At 47.7% G+C, this 27,826-nt stretch overlaps 1 protein-coding gene across 1 annotated transcript in view; it reads right to left on the bottom strand.

The window, feature by feature from the left end:
- Window positions 1-13,230: 13,230 nt before the first annotated feature.
- Window positions 13,231-27,826, bottom strand: part of LOC144148276 (papilin-like) — a 226,226-nt gene continuing 211,630 nt past the window's right edge. Inside the window, exons 36-37 of the mRNA XM_077679835.1 lie at window positions 18,992-19,396; window positions 13,231-14,126 (exon numbers count right to left, since the gene is read on the bottom strand). Of these exons, the coding sequence (XP_077535961.1) occupies window positions 13,618-14,126; window positions 18,992-19,396 (914 nt within the window). The 3' untranslated portion in view covers window positions 13,231-13,617. The remainder of the gene's footprint in view (window positions 14,127-18,991; window positions 19,397-27,826) is intronic.

Here is a 27,826-nt window from a genome sequence, read left to right as displayed (position 1 = left end):
GACGCCAGGAAATAAATAAAAAGAGGGTGGCAATCGTGAAACTCCGAACGAGCGATATGCGTGGCTTGCGGCGCATGCGCGTATTCCCCCTCACACAATGGCCCGCGACCTTTCTTTGCGGCGGCCGACGACGTGCGCCCGACGACGCGGCGAAAGCCGAAAAACATTAAAAATAATCTTGCGCGCGCATGCGCAGTAGGAGTGGAAAAATGTTCGCGCGTGACGAGTTGTGGTCCGGGGATTTGTCTTTAGCTCGCGTGCGCAGTATGGAGTAATTTCAGCGCGGAGCAACTTGGGGTCCCGCGCTTTGACTCTTGCTCTGTATAGTTCATACTCAGTTCCGAGCTTTCACATTTTCTTGACCACGTTCGCTTCCGCTGACATCAAATGTGTGCTTCGAAGTCGGTGTAACAGTGGAAGCAACTGCGAATGCGATGGGTTTATTAGGGCCACCGGGAACGCAAGCCAAGCAGTGGCGCCATGTCAAGCCGGCTGGTGTGTGTATTACGGGCATAGCCCGGTTGAACACGAGCGGATAGGTAAGTCCCTGGATTTCTTTTTTTTTTCGAGGGGTGGGGGACTGCAAGAATTTGTGTTTGCAGACAATATAGCAAGAGCCACGAAATTATGCCTTTTGCGTCGTCGTAAGAAGCCCGCGCCAAAACCGTCCTCCGAAGCCCGGGATCGTACGGTAAATTTGAAGTCCTTTATAGAGAGGATTCGGTTTCCCAGTGCGGCGGCCGTTTTGGCATCCAGGAGAAAAGCGAAAACGCTTGCACATGTGAGGTACTTCCGTTGCCGTAACGAGTATACCGTGGTGCCATAAAGAGTTTGCATTTTTACACGCGTCCCATTGTCAAGGTAAAGCCACATAAAACCCAGTTTGAATTTTGTATTTTTCAATATTCTATGGCCACTGCTTGTCATTTTCGGTAGGCGTAGCAACAAGTTAGGTAACGTTTTTTCGTAACTAGGTTTTCGCGTCGTCGTTTCGGCTAGTGAATTTTCTGGCACATTGAATAGTCTGGATCCTGTGGCGATTTGGAAACTTCCTTACGGTGCATTGAAGTGGTAAAGTTTTCACATGAAGCAACATTCATTAGTAACACCAGCTCCCATATTGTTGTGTTCGGCAGGGCTGCCGTCTGTCTGGAGTGTCAACTCGCGGTTTGAAGACACATGATAGCATTGGCAGCTCAAATGCGGCGCTGCGCCGGCGTGGAGGTTGCTCAAAGCGGTGGCTTCTAATGTTGTTACACAGCCTTCTATAAAGGCATTATACAGGAGGGTATGGTTGTTACAGATAGCTGGCTGTTGCTCGGTGTGCGCAGTCTACCTATGCTTTAGCAAAATATATTGCTAGCAGTTTTATTCGATCTTTCATAAAATGTTTTGCGCCATACAATTGGTGGAAATTGTTTCATAAAAAACTCCCACCTCCCCTCACGGGAACCCCTGTGTAGATGCCACGCATAGGGGGTTCACGTTGCAGCGTTGGACAGTGGAGGAACGGCGCTGGAACGATGGAGCGGAGCGGCGGAGGCACCGCGTTTTATAGCGCGCATAACGGTGAGGGGACGCGTCGGCGCCAGTGCGTCTGCCGCGGCTATGATGCAACACAATCCAGCACAATCCGCTTTAATCCAATCCAATCCAAATCCAATCTAATCCATTCGAATCCAATCCAATGCTCCTCGCGAGAGAGGGGCATCGGAGAGGAGAGGGGGTGAGCGACGGAGAGCGCACCTCTCGCAGCGAGGAGAATGGGGGAGGGGCGGACGCCGACGACGACGACGCCGGATGCAGGGACAAGGCGAGTGAAGGAGACGCAGTCACATCTAAAAAAAGAAACTAGGGCACAGTAACCTCCACGTGTAAGAGCGAACAGAGTTTTTTTTACGACGTCCAATTAACGTGCCGGCATCAAATAGAATTATGGCAAAGTTTTATCGCACGCCTTTTCACTGAAAAAGCTCTCGGCCTTCCTATGTATATGAAGAAAACGTCCTTTTGGAGAGCGTTTGAATCTAAAGCAGCAAGAAAGAAATAATTGCCTAAACTACAGCGATGCACTTGCCTGGTTTATATTTTCCCATATCTGCTAAGGCGTTGGTGATACTTTAGCTGCGCCCCTTCAGGCTATACTGTTTTACCGCCGATAAATAACGCCACAATTTTGTACGTGGTCACTTTTTCAACTGCCGTTTGTTTTTTCTTCACGCAGTGCCAACACAACAGAATGCTACCCGTAACTGAAGGTTTATGAAATGTCTACAACGCTGTTTCCATTCCAGTGCGACGAAATTCCAGAAGCAGCAGCTCCAGGCCAAAGATTGCTCGGGTGATTCTACAAAAGCCTTCTACATCATCGGAAGGGGTGTACCTGGACCATAATTGAAGCCCGGAGAAATTACTTTTTCTTTTTTTGGTAATATATTACATTAGGACATATGAGATACCCGTCAGCTTTAGGCCAAACGTTGGGCGTTATACAGTCAGTAGCCTGCAAAAAAGATGAATTTCCTCCCTGTTCAGCAAGCTGCTGAAAATTCCACAAATGAAAGCAATTATTTTATCTTCACAGGTCCTTATTTGCTCTTCCACAAAAGAATATTTTCATTTGTGTGTTCCATAAGGGCAATCGGCTATTATTTGTATTTGTTATTTCAGCATAAGTATTTCATGTTCATATTTGTATTTTTGATATCAAATAAAAAGAAAACATCGTTCCTTCGACATGGTGTCATTCATGTAATTTTCATCTCACACGTGCATGCTCATGAATTCGAGAATGACAAAATACTTAAACTTTACATACCCAACTCAGCTCTCGGTTCATGTCCCAAGCTTGTATGAGTAGACTGTCACTTCAAGATCCGGATATGGTTAAGGTGTACAGATACTTGCTGTACAGCTTTGCTTGCAACAAGGCATATAAATATAAGGAGTTTTTTTTAATTCGTGGTATGTGCATTGAGGCCTGATAGATCAGGTGACAAAACACTGATATTATAAAGGTAAAACCTCACTGCATGACAACTGAGGTCATGAAGATGCTCCAGAAGTGCACAAATCACAAATGTGTTAGTGCAATTGCAGCCATTGTAACCCATTTATGGTGGCATTGTTTTATACAGTCTAAACTTCAGATGCACAAGTGTGCGTTCATGACCAAGTGCTATGGTTTTGGAGAACTGCTTTGAAAATGTTGAAAATGCTGAACCGCGACCTTGCGCTTCCGCGTACAATAATATAACTCGTTTATAACGGAAGCGCGAATTAAATAAGGCCCCTCAAAAAAATAGAGAAATTAAGAGAATTGTCTACTAATGCCCAGCATTCTTATGGCGCTTCTCTTGAGTGTGAGTCTTTTAGAGCCAAATTTCTGTCCGGCCAATTATCTCCATTTACCCTATTATAACGATCACAGGTGTTACTGGCGCCAAATCTGCATTTTTTGTAAATGAACACGGCTCCCCGTTTTTCGTATTTTGTTATATTTTTCTTGGTTTTTAGTTTTTCAAGTTATGTTCGGCCAATTATCTCGATCTACGCTATGATAACGATTACAAATGGAATTTCCGCAAAATCTGCATCATTGTGGAAATGCAGGGCGTTATACTGCTTGCCAGTTTCCGTCATTTTAAATACATAGCATTTCTTAGCCTCGCCTCTTCCTGCGTCGGACGGCGTCAACAGCTCCGCGTCCGCAGCAGGTGCGCCTCTCCTCCTTCCCTCCTCTCTCTCAACAGCAGCTGGCGCGCGCATGCGTCGTAGTCAGCCTATTCGCTCCGTCGCGGTCTCGGCGTAACAGGTGCGGATAGCAGCGCGGTTGGGCGTGAAAGGGCGCGCGCTGCTTGCGCATGCGCGCTCTCTCCCCCCCCCCCCCCCCCCCGTACTGCTCTCCCTCTACTGCGCGCGCTGCAAAAATAAAGCGGCTAGCGGTCGCTCGTGCTTCAGTCACTGCGGCGTTGCTCCTTCCTTCCTTGGTCGACGCTCGCTCCACCCTAACGCGACTTTACTCTCCTCTCTCTACCCCAAACCAACACCAACGCAACTACGACCCAACTACCCACCCTAACGCGACTTTACGCGGCGTTAACGACCCCCAACGCTCTGCATTTACTCGTGTTCCCCTCGCGGGAAGGCGCGGGAATTTTTTTTATTTATATTTTCCTTGAGTTTTGGTTTCTCAAAATTTGGTTCGACCAATGATCTTTATTTACGATATTATAACGATTAAAGGTGGAACTTCTGCGAAAACTGTATTTTTCTGGAAATGCAGGGCGTTACAAGTTACACGGCCGAGCGCCTATCCGGTCTGCGCGAAAAAACGCTAAGATATTCTTTGTGTGCTCGCGATCACCCATTCTGCAGGCGACGCAGCAAGTATGCTGGCGTCGCGATACAATGTTTTGTAGAGTGAGTAATTTATTATTGGTTCATTGCATTACCAGAGTCATAATTTACTACCGCCCCTCTTACAAAAGTAAAGGTGAAGGCATGTAACCGCACCATCAGAAGAGCTACGACGAGCAGAAAAAAAATTCAGTACACCATTTCATGCTTAGTATACTTGCCACTCGTGACCAGACAGCTCTCATGTTCAGCACGACAGTGTGCCTTACGTGCTAGTAATTTGCATTCATTGTCATAGGGGGCACTTTCCGCCGATGTCCAAGTATACTTTTGGTAACAAGGCAGAAGAAATTATATCAATTTTGATATCAAAGGTTTCCGCTCGTACCAATGTACTTAAAGCCCCCCAAACCCTAGTATTATGCCTCTTTGGCAGAGTGATTAAAAAATGATGGTCTAAAGAAAGTCACTCGCTGCCGAATATGTTATTTAAGACTCCTGCTTGACGCGGAACAGCATGCAGAATACTTATAAGCCTATGTTTGCACTCCCCAGCAACCCGTGGGTCGTGGCGCAGTGGTTATGCTACCCACTTCTTCACGTGTTGTAGAAGACCCAGGTTCGATTCTCCGTAGCGTTGCGTGTATGAGCCTATGTGCACTTTGTGTGTCTCGTACGATGTAACATGTGTTAGAGCATTCGTCACGGGATGCTGACGTTGGCCTGGCAATGCGAGCGAAAAAAAAACGGATAAACTCGATTCTGGCCGAGTGCCTGTTTTTTTTATTTGGTCCAAAGCAACAAGGCCGCTTATTTGAGGGGCCGTATGATTTGGGGGCCGCTTTGTAAGAGGGAATAGATTAGCATAACAGGCCGCGTAGAAAAATTACGGCCAGTGGCCTGCCGAACACACGGCCTGGTGTTTAGGTGGCCCGCTGGCTAGGTGGTCCTCAATACGGCCGCTTAAACGCCGGGCCGCGTGTTCGGTGGGCCGCGTGTTTGGCGGGCCGCTTGCACGCGAGGCCGCCTGAACCGCAGATTTATAAGCGGCTTTAAAATGACGCGGCGGCCCGCCTGCATGCGGGTCGTATAACCAGGAATTCACTAAGAGTGTAGTACCGGCGGCCACGCGCTCCCGTGTTCACCCTTAGCAAGATCACCACTGTACCACTGCTTTTCCTCACCACAGTATCTTGCACGTGCCCGCTGTACTCACATAAAGTATCAAGCGCTCTATTTCTAGAAATATGCATATTTGAATGAGTAGCACTTAGCCGCTGAACACGATGGTTCTCCGAGAACTGCTCATCAGTCGCATATGATAGAGCCCAGAAAAACTACAGGGGTAGAGATTTTCCCGGTGGAGCAACATCAGAATGCCTACATGAATTACAAAAATAGAAAAAGTAAACGGCGGAGATTAGTCAGCTTCACCACTGAACTCACCGAAACACAATTCAAGCATTCAACCAAAAACAACTCGACGTGTGGCTCCGCGGATCCAACATGTTTACCAACGTATTTATCAAATTTATTGCTGCAATTCTTACTAACACAGGTTAGCCAACAGCTATGCGGGCAGCTTGACAATGCTAAACTTGAGGTATGCCAACAGAGACCAGAGGGATTCGAAAGGGACAGCGCAAGCCGCGCTGCTCGCGAAGAAGGCGAAGCGGGCGATGGCTTAAAGGCGTGCGAACAATTTTTATTTTTTGTTGGCATGTGGCATGCGAACTAAAAATAAAAATTGTTCCCATGGGGCGTGCGAATAGGGACCCCCCGAGCGAGTAGCGTGCGAGCACGAAGTACCTGCCGGAGTTGGCACCGAGCCAGTCTCTCTTGGGTGAGACCGAAGCGTGCGCCCGCCGCCGTGAGCCCATGGGCGGGGACACTACGTCACGCCCCACGTGGTCCACGGACCGGCGCGCATTGGTCAACCCGTGCCCCTTACAGGGAGAGGGTGCGAGAGGCTATCCTCGGGGAGAGGGGATCACGGGCTACGTGCTCGGGTAATTGGGAATTGTCTCAATTAATATCCCCACATCTTTCAACACAACAAGGAGTGGCTCATCATTACATCCGGAGATCGCACATCTTGATCAGCTATCGACAGGGCCGGTGATAACCCATTGGAAGTCAATCTTCGCTAGCCATGGGATACCTGAAGTTGTCCCAGACAATAGCCCTCAGTTCTCCACGGTTTCCACGTCAGAATTAGTCACCTTTGCTCGTGAGTACGGGTTTTAACACGTCACTTCAAGTCCTCACTACCCTCAGAGTAATGGAATGGCAGAACCAGCCGTGAGAATCATCAAGGCATCGACTTCGAAGACAAGAGACGTCTACGCCACACTTTTGGCTTACAGTACGACAACGCTTCGAAACGGCTACAGCCTGGCCCAGCTACTGATGGGACGCCGCTTGCGTGCTAAGCTGCCCATGGCGCCCAAGCTGCTGGTTCCTGAACTGCCAGACTTTCGCGCTGTCCAAAAGTTCGAACAAGAGGACAAGGAACACCAGCGAAAAGCGTACGATCGACGTCACGGCACGCCAAACCTGCCCGACATTTTAGACGGAGAAGACGTCTGGATCGTAGACCTAAAGAAAAACGGGACTGTGGTACAGGCTGCACCCGAGCCCCGATCGTACATCGTCGACACGAAAGATGGTGCTGTGCGCAGGAATCGAACACACCTTGTTCCTGTACCTTAAGCTGAGACTCGGTCAACCCATGAAGCACAAGAAGCTGCACTACAAGATGGAACCATTGGGGAGGAAGGTGTAACGAGGTGCCAATATTCATCGCATAGGAATAACCGCTGTGGACACTGTGTAATTCGACCGAAGAAGTAAACTGCCTGAACCTCCCTCGACCGAAGAACCTCCCGCACTCGTTTATTTCGGAGGGAGATGTACGGTCAACGTCCAAGGTCGCGTGGCATCCGCAGCTACATCGCCATCGCGGGCAAGGCGCGTGAAAGGGAAACGCGAGGAGTTTGCTAGAACTGATCATGGAATAAACTGGTGCTGACATGGAGCTTCTGGGTCTGCCTCCTGCTTGCGGCGTACACCTGCGACCGTCCTTAAAACAGAGTGCATACGGCAGATAGTATCAGATAATGAATGGCAGCCTACCAGTGTCCCTGAAGAAAGTGTATGACAGCTGCATCTTACCGCTACTCACCTACGGGGCAGAAATTTGGGGGCTCACTAAGATGGCTCAACTTCAAATGAGGACTACTCAACGCGCAATAGAACGGAAGATGACAGGTGTAACATTAAGGGACAAGAAGAGAGCGGGGTGGGTCAGGGAACAAACGCGTCTTAAGGGCGTATTATTAGAAATTAAGAAGAAGAAATGGATGTGGGCAGGGCATGTAATGCGAAGGCAAGATAACCGTTGGTCCTTAAGGTAACAGAGTGGATCCCTAGAGAAGGCAAGCGTAGCAGGCGGCGGAAGAAAGTTAGATGGGCAGATGAGAACAAGAAGCTTGCGGGGATAAACTGGTCGCAGTTAGCACAGGACCGGGGTAATTGGAGAATAATGGGAGAGGCCTTTGCCCTTGTTACGAATCAGCCCGCCGCTGTGCTTCGTTCAATACTCTTCCGCTGTGCGGTGAAGCCTCCACTACGTAAGCCTTTCAAGCAGGCCCCCCTTGTCGGTGACTCACGCTTGCAGCCAACAATTCAAACAAGCTGCAACACGTCTGGATCGCAGGCGCCTCGCTATCGGCGCGCTTCAAACCGGCGTTGGCAGACGAGGCAGGCTTCAACCTGTCCGAAGGACACAGAAGCCGACGACCGATTTATGCCGACGACCTTACACTGTGGACAGCGACCGGCTTCATTGGAGAACAACAAGGAGCCCTACAACAGGCAATAAATACAACGCACGAGTACTTACGCGGCCGAGGCCTCCAGTGTGCCCCTGTAACACCCCGTAAACGGCTATCCAAAAAGAACGCGGACACAATACCGGACCCTACAGTTACCATCGATGGACAAACCATGCCCAACGTACCGCACCAACGTATTCTGGGCTTGACGACTCCCAGAGACGGATCAGGATCCCTAACCATCTTACCTTCAATGCGCTGTTACCCAAATAATGCACCTTATACACAGGATTTCCCAATGACGCTCAAGGCTGAAAGAATAGGATACTATTCACATAATGCAGGCTATACTCATTAGTCGAACTCCTTACGGAACACCCTATCTGAGTCTGAAACCTGCCAAAATTGCCAACCTTAACAGTAAGTCAAGCATTCAAAACAGCGCTCGGCCTCCCGCCGAAAACCTCGATGAAGAAGCTCCTCCAACTAAGAATATCTAACACCTGGGAAGAAATATGTGAGGCACATCAGACTTCCCAATTCCGCCGACTACGCCTGACCACTGCCGGCCGCTTCACTTTGTCTCAACATGGCTACCCCGTTCCTTCTCAGCAGGATGAGAAAACGCGCATCCCACCCATCATCCGACACAACATACAGATAGAACCCAACCCATCCCCCGTATTATGCACCCCGAATACAACAAAGCAAGACGGCAGGCTCGAATTGGATACATCCGCAAACAGTTTCAACCCGTGCCGACCACCAGATACACAGACGCATCGCCCTACTAGGACCAGCCGGCTCACGCAATCAGCCTAATCGATGCAGCAGGAAAAGAGCTATCGGCAGCGACCGTCCTAACAAAGTCAACAGAGATAGCAGAACAAGCCGCAATTGCCCTCGCAGCCACCACTGGAAAAGAGTACAGCACTATCGTCACCGACTCGCAGACGGCGTGCCACAACTACTTAATGAAAAAATTTCGAAACCCGCTCTGCACATACTGCAACGACACCCCCAATCCGCCTCTTTCATTGCGGTGTGCTGCCACCTAGCGTGCCTAGCGGAAGTTGAAGCCGTAGGGTTTGCCGGCGTTTCCTCCGGCTGCGTTCTCGTTGTATGCACGGCAATCCCACATTACGGCGAGGAGCAGCCGAAGTTTTTCTTCTGTGTTGGTGTTTTAACGCCTTAAGACGACAGCCCCTGGTCATCACATAATACCAGGCGGCTTCTTATCACTCAATGAGGGCTGGCAGAGAAATCTCGGACAGATCCGTGTGCCGTCCGAGTGGCAGCTCGAGCAGTACTTGGAGTCGTCTGGCATGAAGTGCGATCGCCAGTTCAACAAAGGCCGGCAGTTCGCAAAATGCCTTTAAGCGCTGGACACATGTACGATTGGTACACGCGATTCGCATGCGACTGATCGTTACGACTGTCGCCACTAGTCGTACGCGTGAATTTGAGACGGCCCGATGCGCGCATGAGATGCGTCGTCGGCGTCGCTCCGCCCACAGTTTTTGCACCATGGTCAACTACGCCGATCGCTGAGCTGAATTTGTAGATTCTGCGCGTTTGTTCGCAAGAAATGGATAAAGCAAGCAATCGTGAAGCGTTTTCTGCCTTCGGAAACAGTCCGCGCACACGCCGGCCGCGCCTGCCAGCTCGGCACACTCAGCGGCTCGAACCGGCGCAGACCACGGTAGCAACCGCGCTTGTCGCTGCTCTTCTGAATCAATCTGATCGCTAAAAAGTTCCACATGCGAGAAAGTAGGTGTTAGTGTGGTGAAAAATTGTGCTAGGGATTGTTGTCAGGGCTTATTTTAAAAGCGGCGATCAGATATATCTGCCGCGATGCAAGCCTACGCTGACCGCTCGCCGCGGCGCGCGGTGCGCCGAGCAGCCGAAAGATGGCGATACCTGCGCGGAAGCATCGAAACAGGCTACGCAGATGTCTTGGTCACCGATCGCTCAAACGGCAGTTATAACTTAAATAGAGTTCCACATGCGAGAAAGGGTATGATATTGTAGTGAAAAGTTGTGTTGCGGATTGTCATTCGCAGTTGCACAGATAGCAGCGATCAAATATCCGCCAGGATGCTAAGCCTACAGTTCCCATCACCCGAGCCGACGCGAGCGACGCAAGCCGCCGTAGCCGATCGCGTGCGGCCGACGGGAAGCGATAGAAGCCGGCACCGTTCCCTTTTCGGCACTCCGAGTTACAGCGGAACGCAGCACAAATTGTGGGCATTGTTCCGCGCACAACGAGCGCACACAAAAAATCAAACGATGTAAATACAACCACGACCCCTTCCCGCTTGTGCGGGAGCTGTGGGGAATGTCGTCTGCTGCCCCTACTGGACTGCTTAGGGACTTGGCCGCTAGGGGATTGCGCATGCGCAGTGGGGTTGTGAAAGAGGCGGATTGCCGAGCATAGAAATCGTATGGTCGCCCGGACTCACCGCCCTCGAAGGAAACGAAGCGGCTCATGCCGCATCGCGAGAACATTCACACCCACTGACCTACCACACCAGGCCGTCTTCGAGAGGGAACCACACCAACAGGGAGATTCATGTCCAAAGTCTATGCCTCTTCACACATACGCAGAAATATTGTCGCACTACAGACAGGCTCGTCGCAAATATCCAGCGCCGGACCACCGACTAACCAAAAAAAGATGTCACCACGCTACAAAGACTCCAACCAAACACTTATCCTCACAACAGCATTCTTCACGTCATGTACCCGACACAATACACTGCCAAATGCAAATACTACCAGACAGGCACCCAGGCACCAGACAGGCGCCGGAACTCATACCAAACCCCGATCACTCCTTTCCGCAATGGGTGGAGATGCTGACCAGTTCTGACCTCTCCGACCAGCAAAAGTTGGTGGAGAGAGCGAAGAAGGCCGGTATACTCCAAGGGGTTCTAGACTGAGGACTCCTTTCACCGGGCGGGTGCCCCTGACACCAGAACCTTGTGCAATAAAAGTTATTCCTCCTTCTCCTTTCTTTGGGACCAGCTCCAAGCCTTTTTTTCCCCTTGAGCCAGAGCTGTTTGACCACACACTCTCTGTTATTGGAGCTCTTAGTTTCTTTCTCTCTCTTTTCACTTTGATCCAACAGAGTGGCTAGCTTCCCTTTTAATGGGGTGCCATATAGCAGGCCTAACTGTGCCCTACGTCTAGTGATGTCACCATTGAGAAAAATTACATTGATTTCTCGTTTTTCCCGATTTTCTTTGCTAACCAAAAGTACAGCGCATACCACCAATGACCATGAATACACTTTGGTGTCAGTCATCCTAACCTGCACAGCACTTTGTGGTTGCCCAGAGGATATTCATTAGGCTATGAAATAGAAATATGATGTTCATTGAGGCTTAGGACCTAGACGAGTGCAAACAGTTATAGACCTTGCTTTTGAACTGCACATTTTCATGATTTATTAACAACTGCTAAATATTGTTACGTGGCGGCAGGACGCAGGAAGTGAACAATGTAAGATGCGAGTGATGTATTTACACTATTTACACGATGTCGGCCATGAGGGAGCCCGCCGAGCTGGGTCTTCTTCTTCTTCTGAGGTTGGGCCGATAGCTTTCGTCGTCTTCTTGCCGTAACACATCCCCCTCGTCGAAAGTGACCGTCCCGGTCGAGGCCTTATTAAATGTACAGGTGCGGGGACGATGCGCGATGAGAGGAAAAAGGGAGTCCTCACCGCCAAGGATGAGGATGATTCGTCGTGGTGAGCACTGGCCCCAAAAGAGCAATGTCCGCTGACGCATTGAAGCAACGTCCAAAGGCCTCGGAGGCGCGCCGGAGTTCAGGGCAGGGGAACGGTGTCGTCTTCTGTTCAGATCGCGGCTAGTCACGTCGTTTGGTATCGGCAAGTCACAGGCTGGGGACACGGGGCTGGGGAATGTTGCGTCCATGGCTCACCGGGCTGGGGCGTACCGACACGATCCAAGAGCCTTTGAGCGATGTTCAGCAGCCGAGACGAAGCGGAGCTGGGGCCAGGTTGGGGATGACCTCCGCAACCTCCACCAAAACATGTTACGCGGCGGCAGGACGCAGGAAGTGAACAATGGAAGATGCGAGTGATGTATTTACACTATTTACACGATGTCGGCCATGAGGGAGCCCGCCGAGCTGGGTCTTCTTCTTCTCCGGAGGTTGGGCCGATAGCTTTCGTCGTCTTGTTGCCGTAACAACATGTTCAGAAAATGAACGCACAACTTTGCTTTTGACATTGAGGGACATACACTGGGCTTTTACAAATCCTTTATTATTGCTGCACACTGGATCTACGATGGGTTACGTGTTAGTCCCACCAAAGTGGACACCAATGTTGCCTGCTGATTCCCGTTGGCACTCCGTCCCGGAAGTCTGTTCCCACTGCAACGTGCTTCCATCGACTGATGAATTGCTTGTGATACATCTTATACAGATTAATTCTTTAAGCCCAAGCTTCAGAAGTTCTCCCAACTCACTTGCGAAAAGAGAGCTGTGTAAGCGCTCGAGAACAATGATGTGTGTCGAACTTCTCAGAACACGCAACGTATAGCAGGCATAAATACATTAAAAAACCGCGAATTATATGACCATTACCTCTACGAGCCAGTCTTAACCCTCTTCTTTCATGTGAGAAAAAAAAATGCACGCTCATACATTTGCTTTGAAAGTCACAGCAACAACAAAAGCGAACATATAAAAAATGTTTATTATGGAGTTCGAAGTTGGAAGCCTCCCATCATTTTTTTTCTCTTTCGATTCCCCCAGCCACTACTTCCATGATGAGCTCTCGACACAGCACAAAGGCTGGGCTATAAGAGGTGAAGCGCAAATATGTTAAGCAAGGGCTATTATGATGAACCTTCCGCAAGTATATATGTACAAATACTAACACAACAACATTATAAGTAGAAGCGCGATGCTAACCTAGAACTGCGCTTTGGCGAATCTCTTTACAGCTCTTTGGAAGCTTCGGCGGCGTAACCGAAATGCTTTTGAGCGACAGACTGGCAGTTTGGCACATGGTGTGCCTTAATTAAGATGGGGCCTTAAGGGCACCAACCGTGTTGATGTAATCCACTTCTCTGAATTAATAAAACTGTTGCTGCAGCCTTGTGTAGCACTGCGAACAAGCTACGCCTTGCACCCGTGTCAGCAAGTCGTTAACTGGCGCATTCAAGTATCGAGGGTTGAACCACATGAAGCCGAAGTCAATTTGTCTTGACATTATACTACATGCACCTGAATTAAAACCCCGGCTTAAAAACTCCGAGGAAACTTTTTTCCTTGCCCTGAAGTTTTAGCAAAAGCGAAATTCCTGCTGGGGCACGTTTTTTCCCCGTTGCTGCGACTTTCAACGGACATGCTTTGACTGCAGCCAGCAATATTGCGTGTGGCGCCACTTTTAAGGATGCACAGGTGCTAAGGGATAGCGAGAAGGTATGAATGGGTCGACGTTATCCCCTTTTACCGAACTTACGCCCCCGCCCCTCCTTCCCCGCCCTTTTTGCGGCACTTTGCGTACACTTTGGTACACTTTGCGACCCCGACGCCACAACCCCTCAGAGGTGTCTCGTAAGCTGTGGTGACCCCGCCGCCTCCTCCTCCACGCCGATCTCGAGGGGGAGGGGTAGGGGGGCAGCACGGACAGGGAGACCTTCCAGACGGCTGGGTCCCCGTGATAGTTGTACGCGCGGCACATGTAGATGCCCTCGTCCTCCTGGGTGACGTTGCGGATGACCAGCGTGAAGTCGCCCCGGGTGGCATAGCGGGCACTGCTCTGGGGCAGCTGCTTGCCCCCGCGGTACCACTGCACGAAGGGGCGCGGGAAGCCCACCGCCACGCAAGCCAGCCGCGCCGTCTCCGACACTCGCACGCTCACCAGCTCATCCGAGGGCCTGATGGTGGCTGGCACTGAGGTGGGTGGGCCGTGCGTCCGCATGGGGTGTTTGAGGGGTCGAAGGAGGGGGTGCGGGAGTTGTGTGTCCATGCATGGGAGGGGGAGGGGTGGTTGGGAGGTTCAGGAGAAAAATAAGATGCGTGCAGGGTTAGTTCACGATGCTGTTAAATGGACAGGGGAGTTACGTAACCTGTGAAGAAGCGGCGTACCCAGCATGTACAGACAAACCCAGAAACGTCTTATACTTGAAGGTGATTAGAAAAGAGCGAAGTATAGTCAATGATTGATATGCGGAATACAGTGTGAGCATAGGGAATTCTCAAGCGGATGTTCAGGCTGTCCAATTAGAGCAACAATTCAAAATATATAAACTTTTATAGACATCTGGGCTCCACAACAGGAAGCTTTGCTGGCTGAAATGAATTAGAAATTTGTTATGCTCAAAGGTGGCGTGGGCAGGGAGAACCAATGCAAGTTGATAAAAAGCACTTTTTCTCCCCGTGAGCTTTCTCGACAATGTTTTCGCGAGAGAACTCAGTGAAAGTGATTGTGCAAAATTTTAATGTTACAGTTTCAGTTTCACTTTATTATACGAACAGATGAAATAGCATAGCCTTAGTATACCGGCAGCTAATCAAAAGATGCGAGCTAATCAAAAGAGTGCAGTGCTGGTCTGGCAACCATGGTAGCCCCGCGAAAAAATGGCGGGAAAATTTGCGGGCACGCCAGCCGAAATTCTACCGGGGTCCCATAGTAAAGAACACTGCAGGTAGGACCCCTGAGGGCTAATAACAAAATGAAGACTAGGTGCAGTCGCTTAACAACAAATAATGCTTAAGGATTATACAATTGAAAAACAAATTATTAGGCCACGAACTCTCAGTATAGTTTAACACGTCGGATAAAATCAGGAGTAAAAAATGCTTAGAGTGGGCGAAAAACTAATTTACTTACAGATGCAGGTACACATGCGGTTACACACACATATACAGAAATACACATTACTATAGTTATAGTGTCTAATGTATTTTCACCAGCTAATACAAATTTTTTTCAAATACATGGCCACATACACATATGCACATATTACTAAGGTTTAGGATATGGTAATGTGTAACAAACATGACGTGTTATGATGGGTCAAGTGAAGAACGAAGTAAGTGCTTAAATGACTTGAGTGATCGGGTGGTTTTGATAATGTACGCCGAGTTATTCCACTGCTTAATTGCGGCAAATTCAAAAGTGTGCTTTCCGTAGTTTGTCCTTATTTTTGGGAGTATCAAATTATTTTGTTCAGAAAGTCGGGTGTTGTTGAGGTTAGCCAGATCCCGTCTACCTATTATATACAGGAGATTTTGGTTGTTGAACAGGCGGTATGCCGTAATACCTAAACTAAACGTTATAAGTATATCTAGTGGGAAAATTCTAAGTTCTTCATACAGAGGAGTGACATGGGCATTGTAAGGGCGATGAGTGATACTGCGAAGTGTTTGATTTTGGATATGTCACACTGGTTCTAAATGAACTTGGTAAGTCATTCCCCAGGCCTCGATGCAATATCTCAGATGGCTGTGAATGAAAGCATTGTGGAGTGTAAGCAGTGCCCGCGAGCGAAAGTAATAGCGGGCTTTGATAAGTGCTCTTATGCCATATGACATCTTTTTTCTTAGTGCAGTGGTATGGGGATTGAATTTCAAGAGATTGTCAGCTGAACCCCAAGGCATGTGCATCGATTTCAAGGAAAGATAGCGTCCATATCAATGTATAACGGTTGCAGGTTGCCGGTTTGGTTCCGAGAACAGAAGACTACGTGCTTTGTTTTAGACGGATTGATTACTAATTTGTTTTTGACACCAGCTGTTTACATAAGAGATATCTCGGGATAATCTGTTCGTAGCTGTTTCCATTGATTTATGCGAAGTATAAATATTCGTATCATCAGCATACATGAGACATTCTGTGCGGGCAAAAAGACAGGTAGGAAGGTCGTTTATGTAGGCTAAAAATAGTAAAGGCCCTAATATGGACTCTTGCGGGACACCAATGTTAATTAGTTTTTTCTCTGAAAGTGCACCACAAACACTGACTATTAATACTCTGCGAAACAGGTAATTACGAAAAAGCTGTAAAGGTGGTCCTACTGCACCATAAGGAGCGGGTTATCTGAAAAGGATGTGGTAATCGATGGAATCAAACGCTCACGCAATGTCCACAAAAACCGATCCGACAATCTTACCCTCGTCTATTTCACATTTGAATTTGTCAGTAAGTGCTATAAGCGCTACAATTGTCGAATAACCAGGGCGAAAACCGAATTGTCTTGGTGTAAGAATACTATATTTCTCGAAATAGTTAGAAAGCCGCTGTTGAATTAATTTTTCAACCACCTTACTAAAGAAGGGGAGTATACACATGGGTCGATAGTTTGTTATTAGCGACTTTTCGCCTTTTTTATGTATTGGAACCGCTTCTTCAGTGGGTCAGGAAAAACAGCAGTTATGATAATCAAATTTATAATTCAAAAGTTCTGCAATATAGTCAACGACATGTTTCCGGTGAAGCGTGGTAATACCGTCAACACCACAGCTAGTATTTTTCATATTAAGAATAGCACTTTTAACCTCTAAATGCGTACAAGGCGACATGAAAAATGATCGTGGGACACGTGGAAGGCTATCGGCCTCATTTTTAGAATATCTGTGAGATCAGCGGTGTTGGTGCTTAGTGGTTTCAAAAAGGCCGTGCTAAAAGCATTCGCGATATATGTCGGGTCTTGGAATAAGTTGTTGTCCTGATAAATTTCGCTTATTTCACTTTTATCTGCTTTTTTGCTCAGAAAAGTATTCAGTATGTGCCATTGCTTACAAATGTTATTACCGGCATCAGAGATCTGTTTTTCAAGATATGTTCTTTTGGTAGCTTTCAGCAGTGACGTCAAGGTGTTCGATTATCTTACGGAACGTTATTTTAAAACAGCGTTGAATGGTTGCCTTTTAATTTTTCGATACAACTTTTCTTTTTTACGCATACTCTTTAGTAAACTCTGAGATACCCACGCGTTTTGCGGCGGCAGGTAATGCTGGCTACATAATCTGACCGAAGTGGAAGAGTCTATTGCCGATTTAAGAGTTGAATAAAATTCGACATAAGCAGTTTCAAGATCTGTAAGAGCGGTAACACTAGACCAATAGACGAGTCTTACTAATTCGGCAAACATTTGTTTGTCAAGAGCAGAGTGGTGAGTGAGATGGAGGGTTCCTATCTGCCCTGGTCGAATGAAAGAGCAGCGCGATCAAGTAATGATCTGTGATGTTCGCCCGTATTACGAAAGCCTCTGGTGGGATTAAACTGTTGGTTAACGCATGATCAATGACTGTGCTTGTGCTTTGACCCGAACATCGTGTTGGAACGTTGATTAATGATTCAAGGCCATGGCCTTGGTAGCAGTTTGTGCATTCGTGTTCGTAACAGTTGTGTAACCGTGTTCGTGACGTAGTCAATCGGTAGTAAATTTGCTGGGTCTGATAGGTGAATGCAGCGGACTACGATTAGTGCATTTTCTTAAACTTCGTTTGGCACGTAAATCCCTTTTTGTAAAATCATGCAACACTGGTTAGAAAAAGCATGCTCCAGCTTCAGATGCCCTACAGAGAGCTTGAAATGAAGCATAGTCATAGAGTACATTAGTCTCATCAGCAGCTGAGCAGCTTGTTTGAAGTTAACTTATATCGCACTCTTTTGAATAATTCATAGACTTAAGTCTGCACCTGCCACGTTATTTCCTCTGATAGCATGCTTTTAATAACTGTAGACACAGCAAATATATTTAAATGGTGTTTCACGCTTATGCAAATAGCTGTGCACACATTTATTGCCAACTACACGAGGCTGGTAAAACTTCGTTCAGGATGCGTCCTTTGAATGCATGCTCATAAAGTGTAATACAGCAAGGTCATACCTCATTATAACACGGCTGCAAAGAATAATAAATATCTACGATTAGGAATATAGAAAATTAACTGATAGAGGTGTATGAACAGAAAACAACGTGCTTTCTAATTCTTGCTTGTGATATCAGCAATAGATTTGGATTGCATGTGTAGAGCAATGGTTATGGACATTGACTTCATCTTCCCCAACTTTGTTCTTGTCAGATTTTACTGAAGCTCCCAACTTGTATGGTAGTAGAACAGCCATGACGGGACGAAATATGCGCAGTGCACCTTACAGGTAGGCTGCAGCACTGCCACAGTTTTGAATCAGATAAAACGGCGCAGTCGTAAATTGGCACACAACTGTGGCCTTAATCTTAAAGGTGGTGTAAATGATTTGTGCTAGTCGTCTTTCCCGTACTAGTAAGCAACTGCCACGGTGCATGCATCAAGATGGCAAGGCACAGTTATGGTACTCAAACATCGCATGCAGGTCTTGGTACACAGGCTTGGCAGCTGTGCAAAAGCCGAAAACTTGTGGAACAGCGGGAGTTGTGCACCACACCTGCTCTGTGGCGTCACACCATGCATCAAAGAGGGGACCAGTGCTGTCAAGTAATGTGCTCATACAGGACTTGGGACGTTTTGAGGGACAGGGGATGTGCGAATGCACCGGTTGCGTGTGAAGACTGCAGGGGCTGATGTGGAATGATGGTGTCGGCATGGACTGACGGAAGCAATGAATCTCAGCACAGCCTACATCCCTTTGCGCGTGTACGGAGCATATGGTTGCAATTCTGTCCGAAACAAAATTCAACCAGTCGCGCGTGACACTGTGGGTCCTGCAGCTGTGCAAGTTACTGATGAAAGAAAAGTCGGGTTGCACACCCTACCATGTAAGCAATGACAAGCAGTTTTTCGTATTTCAAACAATGGTGTGAGCTCACCATAGACGACGAGGTTGGTGACTTGCGAGACCGTGTTGTGGCCGTCGTCGGCCGTGCAGCGGTAAGGGCCCGTGTCGTCACCCGACAGATGGGAGATGCGGAGCGAGTGGTTGACGAGGATCTTGAAGCGGCCCTTGTTGCTCTCCACCGGCTCGTCCCGGAAGGTCCACGACAAGTGCACGATGGAGAACGGCCGGTCCAGGCAGGGCAGCGTCACGTCCGAGCCCGCATTGGCAGTCACATCGGGATTGGCCTGCACTGCTCCCAAGTGACCACTGCCGTTGCGGTGGGGGTCGTGGGACTGAGGGGGCTGGTGGTGCGGGGTGGTGGGTGCTGTCGCAAAAGTGTGGAGAAGAATGTTCGGCATTAGTTCCTGTTTCGAAAAAAATCCGTGAGAACATGGGACTTTTTAGGGCAGGTGTTCTTTTGAAAACACAAAAACTGTCTCAGCTGGCTTGTACTATCGAAGCACACCTATACTTTCGAAACATCAAAGCTGAATATAGCTTCCCTCCGGTTGTAACTAATGTTCATCTATCTACGCGACGCATTGACATGAAAACGTTTTCGTCTACATTTTGTCACGAATGCTCTGTAGCTCTCAATCTAATGTAGATATCCTGAAACAAAAAGATCACACTGAAATTGGCCTCTAAGATGATTATAACATGGTGCCACGTTTCGTAGAGTTTTCACAATTACATAGTTCTCAATGAAGCTGTAATTATTGTAATTCCCGTATGCTGTCAATACATGCGTGGCTTCTACGGGCGGCAAACGGACAGCCCTATGTTTGTCTGCTACGATAAAGCTCTAGTCCACGTTTCATTCAGCTAGGAACTATGCTTAACCGCAAATTACAAACATGTTTTCTTGTGAGCATAGGTGCATAGATTGATGTAAAACACACCACACCTTTCCTACTCATCGTTCTTTGCAAATAGGAGGGATGATGAATTTTTTTAGCAAAACGGTAAACTAGCACTCATTCATGTTATTGCAAATGAGTCGATAAGATACAAGTTGCAGAGATTAGAAAGAAGTGACTCTACAAATGCAGTTTGTCAATTTAGTTTGTCAGTTTGTAATAGGTTTTTAAAGGAATCTTATTACCGATTAGGCAGCGACCATGGTCTCACCATCAGTCGTTGGCTCACCTGTCGAAATGGGTGCCTGTGTTGCTGTCGATGTTAGAGCAGCGCTGATTTCTGTACGGAAGAGTTGCCACAACATGAAAAACTTTGTTTGTAATGAGCACCAAGGCAGCAAGATGAACATTTGATTTAATGAATTCACCACGTCTGGAGTGTGAAATGAATAGAAATCTCTGTATATTAAAAACCTGGCATACTACGGCAGGAAATAAAGTAAGAGAGTTTATCAGGAACTAATTTTGTAAACAAACTCATTTTATGAGCACGATGGACCTGCCTGCAGGTGCCTTCGGACTGTACTAATGTTTATGCCATCACCTATAAAATATTTCGACATTATTATGATCTACTTTGCCAACAATTCATTCGACTCAGTCAGAGCGAGGAAATTTGCATCACTATTCACTTAGCTTTACCTTTCTGTCAGATAAATAAGCTGTAAAATGCTTTAGTTGACTTACGGAACAACAAGTTCTCCAATAATTTTAAAACACTTCAACATTTATCAGAACTGTGAGGATTTCCCTCTATTTTGTCACAGAATAGAAAGTTGTATTTCTTTTCTCTCAGCTTTACTTTTCCATCAAAGACATTATCGTAACTAACCCTTTTATTTTGGTTAGAAAAAATTAAGCTCTATTTGTATTTTATTTTCGAAGTGTCTAGGGTGCCGTCCGACGACATTCGAATATTAAAGACTAGGCTGGTACCGGGCAGAACGTCTGTCGTTGTACATATCTACCATGGAGGAAAAAAAAAGCTTAGGAGACATGGAGGAAGAAAAAGTTAGGAGACGGCGCTAACGGAGAAAGGTGAAGCCTATACATAAAAAGTAAAATCGAAGTCGGCCCAGGCGTCACTGCACCACGTGACCCCACCGAGCCGCCGCCGCGAGCTCTTCAATTTCGTCTGCTCGAAACTACTGTGATGCCCGTTGTCGCGAAGCCTGCTATATGTTGGTTTTTTTGCCCACGGCTTTTGTCTTTCGCACATACGCGGCACGCCTGCCCGCACGCGGGCATGAGATCACCGAGCAGACAAATGCAGGAAGGACGGGGAAAAGCTGCCGCCAACCAAACACGACAGATGCGGGCCATGCGGCGGAGTCGGAGACCGCCGCCGCCGGCCCACCCGACCATGGAGGTCACGTGCTGGGCCGACTCCATCAGCTTGAGAAAGGGAAACGGCGGAGGGAGCGGCTTCAACGGCGGTGGGCTTGCGAAGGCTAGCTGCGTGACGTCATGCCGTCTCCTACCTTTTTCTTCCTCCATGTTAGGAGAGGCCCTGACGTCACACCCAGCGCAGCCGGAAACGCCATTTTTGTAAGTCGAATGGCGGACTCTTTTTCCCTCTCTCTCGGTGCACCTTCTCCGCCTCCTCCGCCCTGTATCGCCTCTCTTGTCGTCTGCATCTGCCAGCGCCGAGCCGGCGGAAATCAGCTGATAGGCAGGTAGAAGGCCGTTTTGCAGCGCGTGACCGTGAACCTAAACGCGCGGTTACACCGTTACACGGCCTTCAGTGTGGCCGCAGCAGTTTTGCGAAGCGGCTCGCTCTAACAATGCCGCAGTGCTCGGTGCCAGGCTGCAAGTAGCGATCGGTACCCAAGGAATAGACCCTATGCGAAATTGCTTGGTGATCTAGCAACACTGATGTAAACAAGACCGTCCGCCATATTGGTACGGGCGACGATCGCGAAGTCTCGTATTGTTTACTGTGGAAGAGTAGGTGACGGTAACGCGGTATGGCTCAAACTGGACTGCGTTTTCCGGGTCCCGACCACGGATTGTGGAAGAAGAACTCGTCTGCGCTGCCGACTGTGTCAGAGGGCTCATATGCCGCGCCAAAGACCCATCCGAGCGACAGCGGAGCAGGGCATGCCGCCTAGCCACCGAGCCGCATTGCTCGCCTTCATCGGTGCGGACAAACACGTGCGACTCGCAGTAAGTAAATGTTTGTTTTTTCCTTGACGCGAGTTAACCGATATGAGCATTTGTATAGCCCTTTGTTCACCGTTGTTTACCATGTAAATGCGTAGCGGGGACCCTGTTGCAGTAACCCTGAAAGAGGAAAGTGACAATCGCCAGACCGTACCGCTAGTGGGTGGATTAGGTATTTTCAAATGCTGTACATCGAATTTACGGGACGATTTTTGGCGAAGATGTTTACAGAAAGGTTGCGGCCGTTTTCCGGGACGGTCGTCCGCCCGCGCGTTTGCCGCAAAGCATTCATGCTTTGCGGCGAAGTCAACTACAAAAGTGCACATGCGCCTTGAATTTTCTTTTTTGTGTGTGTTTTCATTATTTATTGCGCATGTCCTGCCGCGAAAATCTGTTTGTTTGTCTGGCTTGTTCTTTTTCGGCAGTGGGGTGGTTGTGGTAGCTTCTAAAGCGCATGTTTTGAGTGCCCGAACAGTTAATACCGTAAAACCTCGTTAGCTCGAACTCACTGAACTAATTTTTTTTTTTTTAAATTCGATGGGTCATCGGTATAGCCTGAATGTTTACCTGTTTATCTCGAAAGGTTTTGGAAGTGAGTTCCAGATAATCATAATATTGCTTGCTTAAGTTATGACGAACACGAATATGCGGGTACTGGTATCATTACCCACGGTGAGGTTCCCTTGAAAGTACATTAACAAAGCATGCAGCGATACTTGCACGCTCGAACTTGAAAAACAATTTTGACATCATTGCTGTTTGAGGTGTACATTATTGCCCTTGCAACAGTGTTAAGCAAGACACAAAATCTGGTCATTTTGAGTCTGTTCATTGCGGCCACTGCTTTCTGCTCTGTCCCTTTAGCATAAACTGTAGCGGACTAGTCCTGTTCTTCCCTGAGTGCTATTTACTGTTACTCTCTCTGTTCTTGCAGGTTGGGCCTCATCCATGTGGTCAGCAGCTGCTTCCGCTCCCAGAGAAAAATTGGCCGGCCCTATGTTGTGTGCCTCACCTCTGAGACGGATATGGGGAGATTGTGGAGGCAGCGTGCGAGTACCCGGCGGGTTGCAGTGGAGCATGCAGTCACATCCTGGCAGCTGTGCACCTACTCGTCCTCTTGCAAGCCCAAGGTTTTAAAGAGGCGCCACCGGAGCTTGCGTGCACAACTGCCACAACAGTGGGGACGTCTGAGGCAGCAGGGCATCAAGCCAGCGAGTGTCCAAGACATTGACTGGAGAAGCCCGCAAGAAAATAGCCCCTCCCTTCCCTTGCCAATGCGTCTGTTCGGCGCACGTCGAGTGCAGGAGCAATGCGAGCAGCAATAAAGTGCCGTGCAAGCGCTTGGGAGAAAACTTGGTAGCCTTTGGAATGGGTTTTTTGCCTCAGTTTTGCTGGCCTCACCCCCCCCCCCCCCCAGTAACAGAAAGAAGGACTGGCATGGCACCTGAAGGGTCACCTATGAGCTACCAGCAAGCATTCAAGCCACATCACGCCGTGGTCATCCCGCGAGCACGCAGAGGCTGGGCAACGTCGTGTTTACTAGACCGCTGCATGCCGGGGTGCGCGAATGCTTCCCTTTGTTCCATTTATATCCACAGTTTGCTATACTGCACGCGCTATAAATCAGCGAAGTATTTTAATTTACTTGGATTTTCACTGTGGATACAAAAAAAGCAGAGCACTCAAGCTGATGCGCGGCGGACTGATGCAACTCTGGCCGTTTTTTTTTTGTTTTTTTTATGAAAACTTGAAAATTGCCTCAGCTACCTACATCAATGGCTACTATCATTACGTCGGAGGCATACATGCAGCATGTGGCAAACTAGAGGAGTGAGTGTGTATTTTAGTCGCAAAATATTCGACAGTAAATACATCGCGGCTGAAATTACAATGGGCAACAAGTTAACTTGACGTAAACAAAACTGTCAGCCCGGCAAATCGGGAACCAAGTGCAGAAATTCGAATTTTCCAACGTCAGATCATCATAAAACAGTGTACGCCACTTCCGCAACTACACGCGGCTAAATGCACCGAAAAGAAACTAACAACATACTCCGATACCGTGCGCGCCCGCCACAGAGGAAATTTTCAACCGCGCCGTGACGGCGTAGTGCGGCAAGAAACGTTTACAGCCCTAGGTAAGATAAAGGCTCGTGTAGGGGCTAAGCGGTACCATTTAACAATGAAATGAAGCGGGCGTAGAGCCACAGGGATGAGTGAAGAAATAAAGCCTAATTTTGACAACGTGTGGTACTGTTTCCCCGCTCGAGCGCCGCTGTCAGTCATAAATAGGTGACGCACGCTCAGGCTTCATTTATAATACAAAGGCTGAACCACGGAACTTCAACGCAGCTGTATTTTTCATCCGGACAGCGACTACGAAATCCCGAGCTTAGCGAACCAATCACAAATATTCGCTCCCAGCGCACCGCGCTCAGCGTGTCACAAAGGTTGCTCGCGCCGGCATAGTTCGCGTCAGAAAGTTTGTTCAAGAGCGTGGACCTTCACGTGCCTTTTCTCCATCTGGACCGGCATTTCCTCGTTGCGTGCACTGCGGCATGCATCAATGCTCCGGCATTGTAGTCCATCACCAAGAGCAGTCAATGCCCGCCTTCTATGTTTTGCTACTTGGTTTCGGTTTCAAACGACCGTACCAAAATGGCGGACCTAGTTACCGGAGTCGACGTGAGATGGCGGGGCGCATTTTGCATAGGGTCTATTGGGTGTCACTTTCCACCGGTTAGTGCATCATTCCGCTGACTAGTATTGCTGTACATTGGTGTGCATTCATCCTTTGTTTGCAATCGCCGCCGTTTATAGGTTCCCAAGCGATGGAGAACGGCGCAAACAGTGGGCGAATGCCGTGCGGCTACGGGACTGGAAAGTGCCCAAGTTTGCGTAGCAGTTTCACTGGCAATCCCAGAGATGACTAGTCAATTAAACGGCCGTTCTCTATATATAGGTAAGCAGCACTTCATGCAGATTTCAAGCTAAAAAAAATTGTGGAATGTTTTTACCGTTGTTCGCGTGCCTTCGATAGAATTTTTTGCGGAGGAGGAGGACGAGGAGGAGGAGGCAAAACGTTTTATTGAGCAAAAAAAAAAAAAAAGAAGAGGGTGGGTGGCGTTAATAAACTTTTTTTCGCCAAGTTTCAACTTGTCTCAGTGTGAATAAATTCAAGGTGATATCAGTTGAAAACGTTCATACACTAACCTCGTAGTCTGAAGCGTTGAAAAGCGAAATCCAGAGCGAGACCACAAAAAAGATCCAGATCCAGCACTCTTCCAGTCAACAGACGGACACCTACTAACGTTATAGGACGATGGAATTATATCAACTGGGAATCTACCTTGTAATAATTGCAAAGGCACCGCCGCGCATTGCCGGCCTAGCAAACTACATGCAGCGGCGATAACCAAAAAATTGAGTTGCGAATCGTTCGGTTGCAAGTCGCCTACGTACTGCACACCGTGTATCACTTCCCGAAAATCTACCTGACGGGTGTCCGCGCGTACGACGGGACGGCGCGTTCACGATGTCTGCACTTCAATAGGCGCGTCGTGATCGCGACCGGCGCAAAAGCTTTACGCGGTACAAGGTGCACTTGCAAGTAGAAATTAAATGACATTCACATCGGCGCAGCTGTCGCAACTCGCAGCATCCTTTTCGAGTTCTTCAAGACCACAGCGCAGCAAAGCGAAGCAGCAATCTTCGCAATCGGACGACAAGGCAGGCGCTGCCTTTCCTCCATGACTGGCGGACGGCGGGCGGGCCGTTGCTAGGACGCCGTTGCTAACGCGACTTCCAATGGCTGCCGAAAACACGTGACTTCCTCCACACTTTTGCCAATGCGCGGGTATAGCTGGGGGCCTCTCCTAAGCTTTTTTTTCCTCCATGATATCTACAATATTGAGATGTAATCTGTTGTAAATTATCAAAGACAGGAAATAAATACACAAAAAATCGTTGTAGTGTAGAGGATCCGTTTTAGAAAAAAAAAACAGAAATGGTAAGTGGAACCCCCAGGAACAGAGCCACACAACAAAGGGGAAATAAAATTTTTGGGGTATGACTACGCAGAGATTCGGTGCATTTCAGTACAGGCCACGGTAAGTTACTATCCACGAATATTAAATCGATAGGTCAAAATTGTTGTTCAAGTAGCCAAAATTATTTATTTTAATAAACGTCTCATCAAGCGTCAGCTACTCCCCCTATGCAGCTTCCTGCTGCTTTAATGTATAACTATGCATACGCAGCAATCCGCAACTGAAGCACACATGAACTCTTCTTTGGTGTAAATGTACACAGTAAATCTTTCTATTTTTATTCTATTCATGCACAGAGAATACCATTGGCAACAGCTTTTGGCCGTCCAGGAAACAATAAAGACCATACAGAGCTCCTGCACCATACAATTTGCTGGCCTTCATAAATTTTAAATAAACTGAATAAATCACCGTTAAACCTCAGTATACTGACCCTTGGTTTAACAACATTTGCTCCTTTTGTTTAAATCTTTGCTAAACTGAATTTTTCGCGCTTCAACGAATATCACATGCTAGAATGCAACGCCATTACAATATCATTTGGCTGCAAACAGAAGGCTAATTCAAATGCTTCTTAAACGGACAACAACGACCCTGACAAATTCTCTTACCCTGCCCATTATGTCGTATTCTACTGAAAGTAAAAATCAGAGCCCCCTTGTTATGAGAAAGAAGGTTAGAATGCAAAGCGGGTTCGACCGTGCGGGAATGGCGCAATCAGATAGACGGCGGTTGCATATTGCGAGGGGTTCAGGTTGAATTCTTATCACAAGAATTGCCTTCTTGTGTCATCATCATCCTCATTTTGTGAAACCCATTGTGCAAAGTTGGCTTTCGTGGAGTGAGTTTTTACGAAGCGTCGAACACCATCACTGAGGTGAGTTTTACTTGAGGAAAAAACTCGAACATGCCCCTAGAGATGTCAAATTACTTTCATATAAGACATTTGTTCGCCCTATTTTGGAGTATGCGTCTTCTGTATGGAGTCCTCATCAGCAATCACTGAGAGATAAACTAGAAAAAATTCAAAGGGTAGCAGTGCGCTTCATTTGCTCGCGGTACTGGAGGACAGAATCTGTCACAAATCTGCTAAAATCATGTACGCTAGAACCCCTGCAAGTGCGCCGCGAAAAGAAAAGGTTAAAACTCCTGTTTCCAAATATAAGAGGCGAAATGAAAATAAATAAAGACACATACATACAACCTGCACCCAAACGAGGAGCTCGGTTGAACCATAGTCACCCATTAAGGCCTTTTTGGGCGCGTCTAGATGGCTTAAAGAATTCTTTTTTTCCTTATAGCATAGAAGTGTGGAATAGACTTCCAGAGTACGCTGTTACTAGTTCAAATGTCAACGCGTTTGAGTGTTCGCTAGAATTCTACTACCGGCAGCACGAAACCTAATGTCTGTTTTGTCATTGTGTATTGTTTTTTTTGTTTGTTTGTATTCCTCCCTGTAATGACACTCAAGTGAGGGTTACAGTATCAATAAATAAAAAAATAGAAAGCATTGCCTTAAAAAAACACAAAGACGGTTAGGTGAACGAGTACTACTTCCCCCTCAACTTGTTCATTTATAAACAGAGAACTGATCGCTAGAGAAAAGCAAACAAAACAATAGGACATATTCACTTTCGAAACGGAAATTTTGTTTGCCATAGGCATAGTAAAAGTTAAAGAACGGCTTTCCTACCA

This window comes from Haemaphysalis longicornis, unplaced genomic scaffold (assembly GCF_048455015.1).
Source record: "Haemaphysalis longicornis isolate Haplotype H1 unplaced genomic scaffold, Haemaphysalis longicornis Haplotype H1 scaffold_8, whole genome shotgun sequence".
In the NCBI taxonomy this organism is placed as follows: Eukaryota; Metazoa; Arthropoda; class Arachnida; order Ixodida; family Ixodidae; genus Haemaphysalis; species Haemaphysalis longicornis.
The sequence above is the reverse complement of the archived record's forward strand: the minus strand, read 5'-3'. Positions and strand labels throughout refer to the sequence as shown.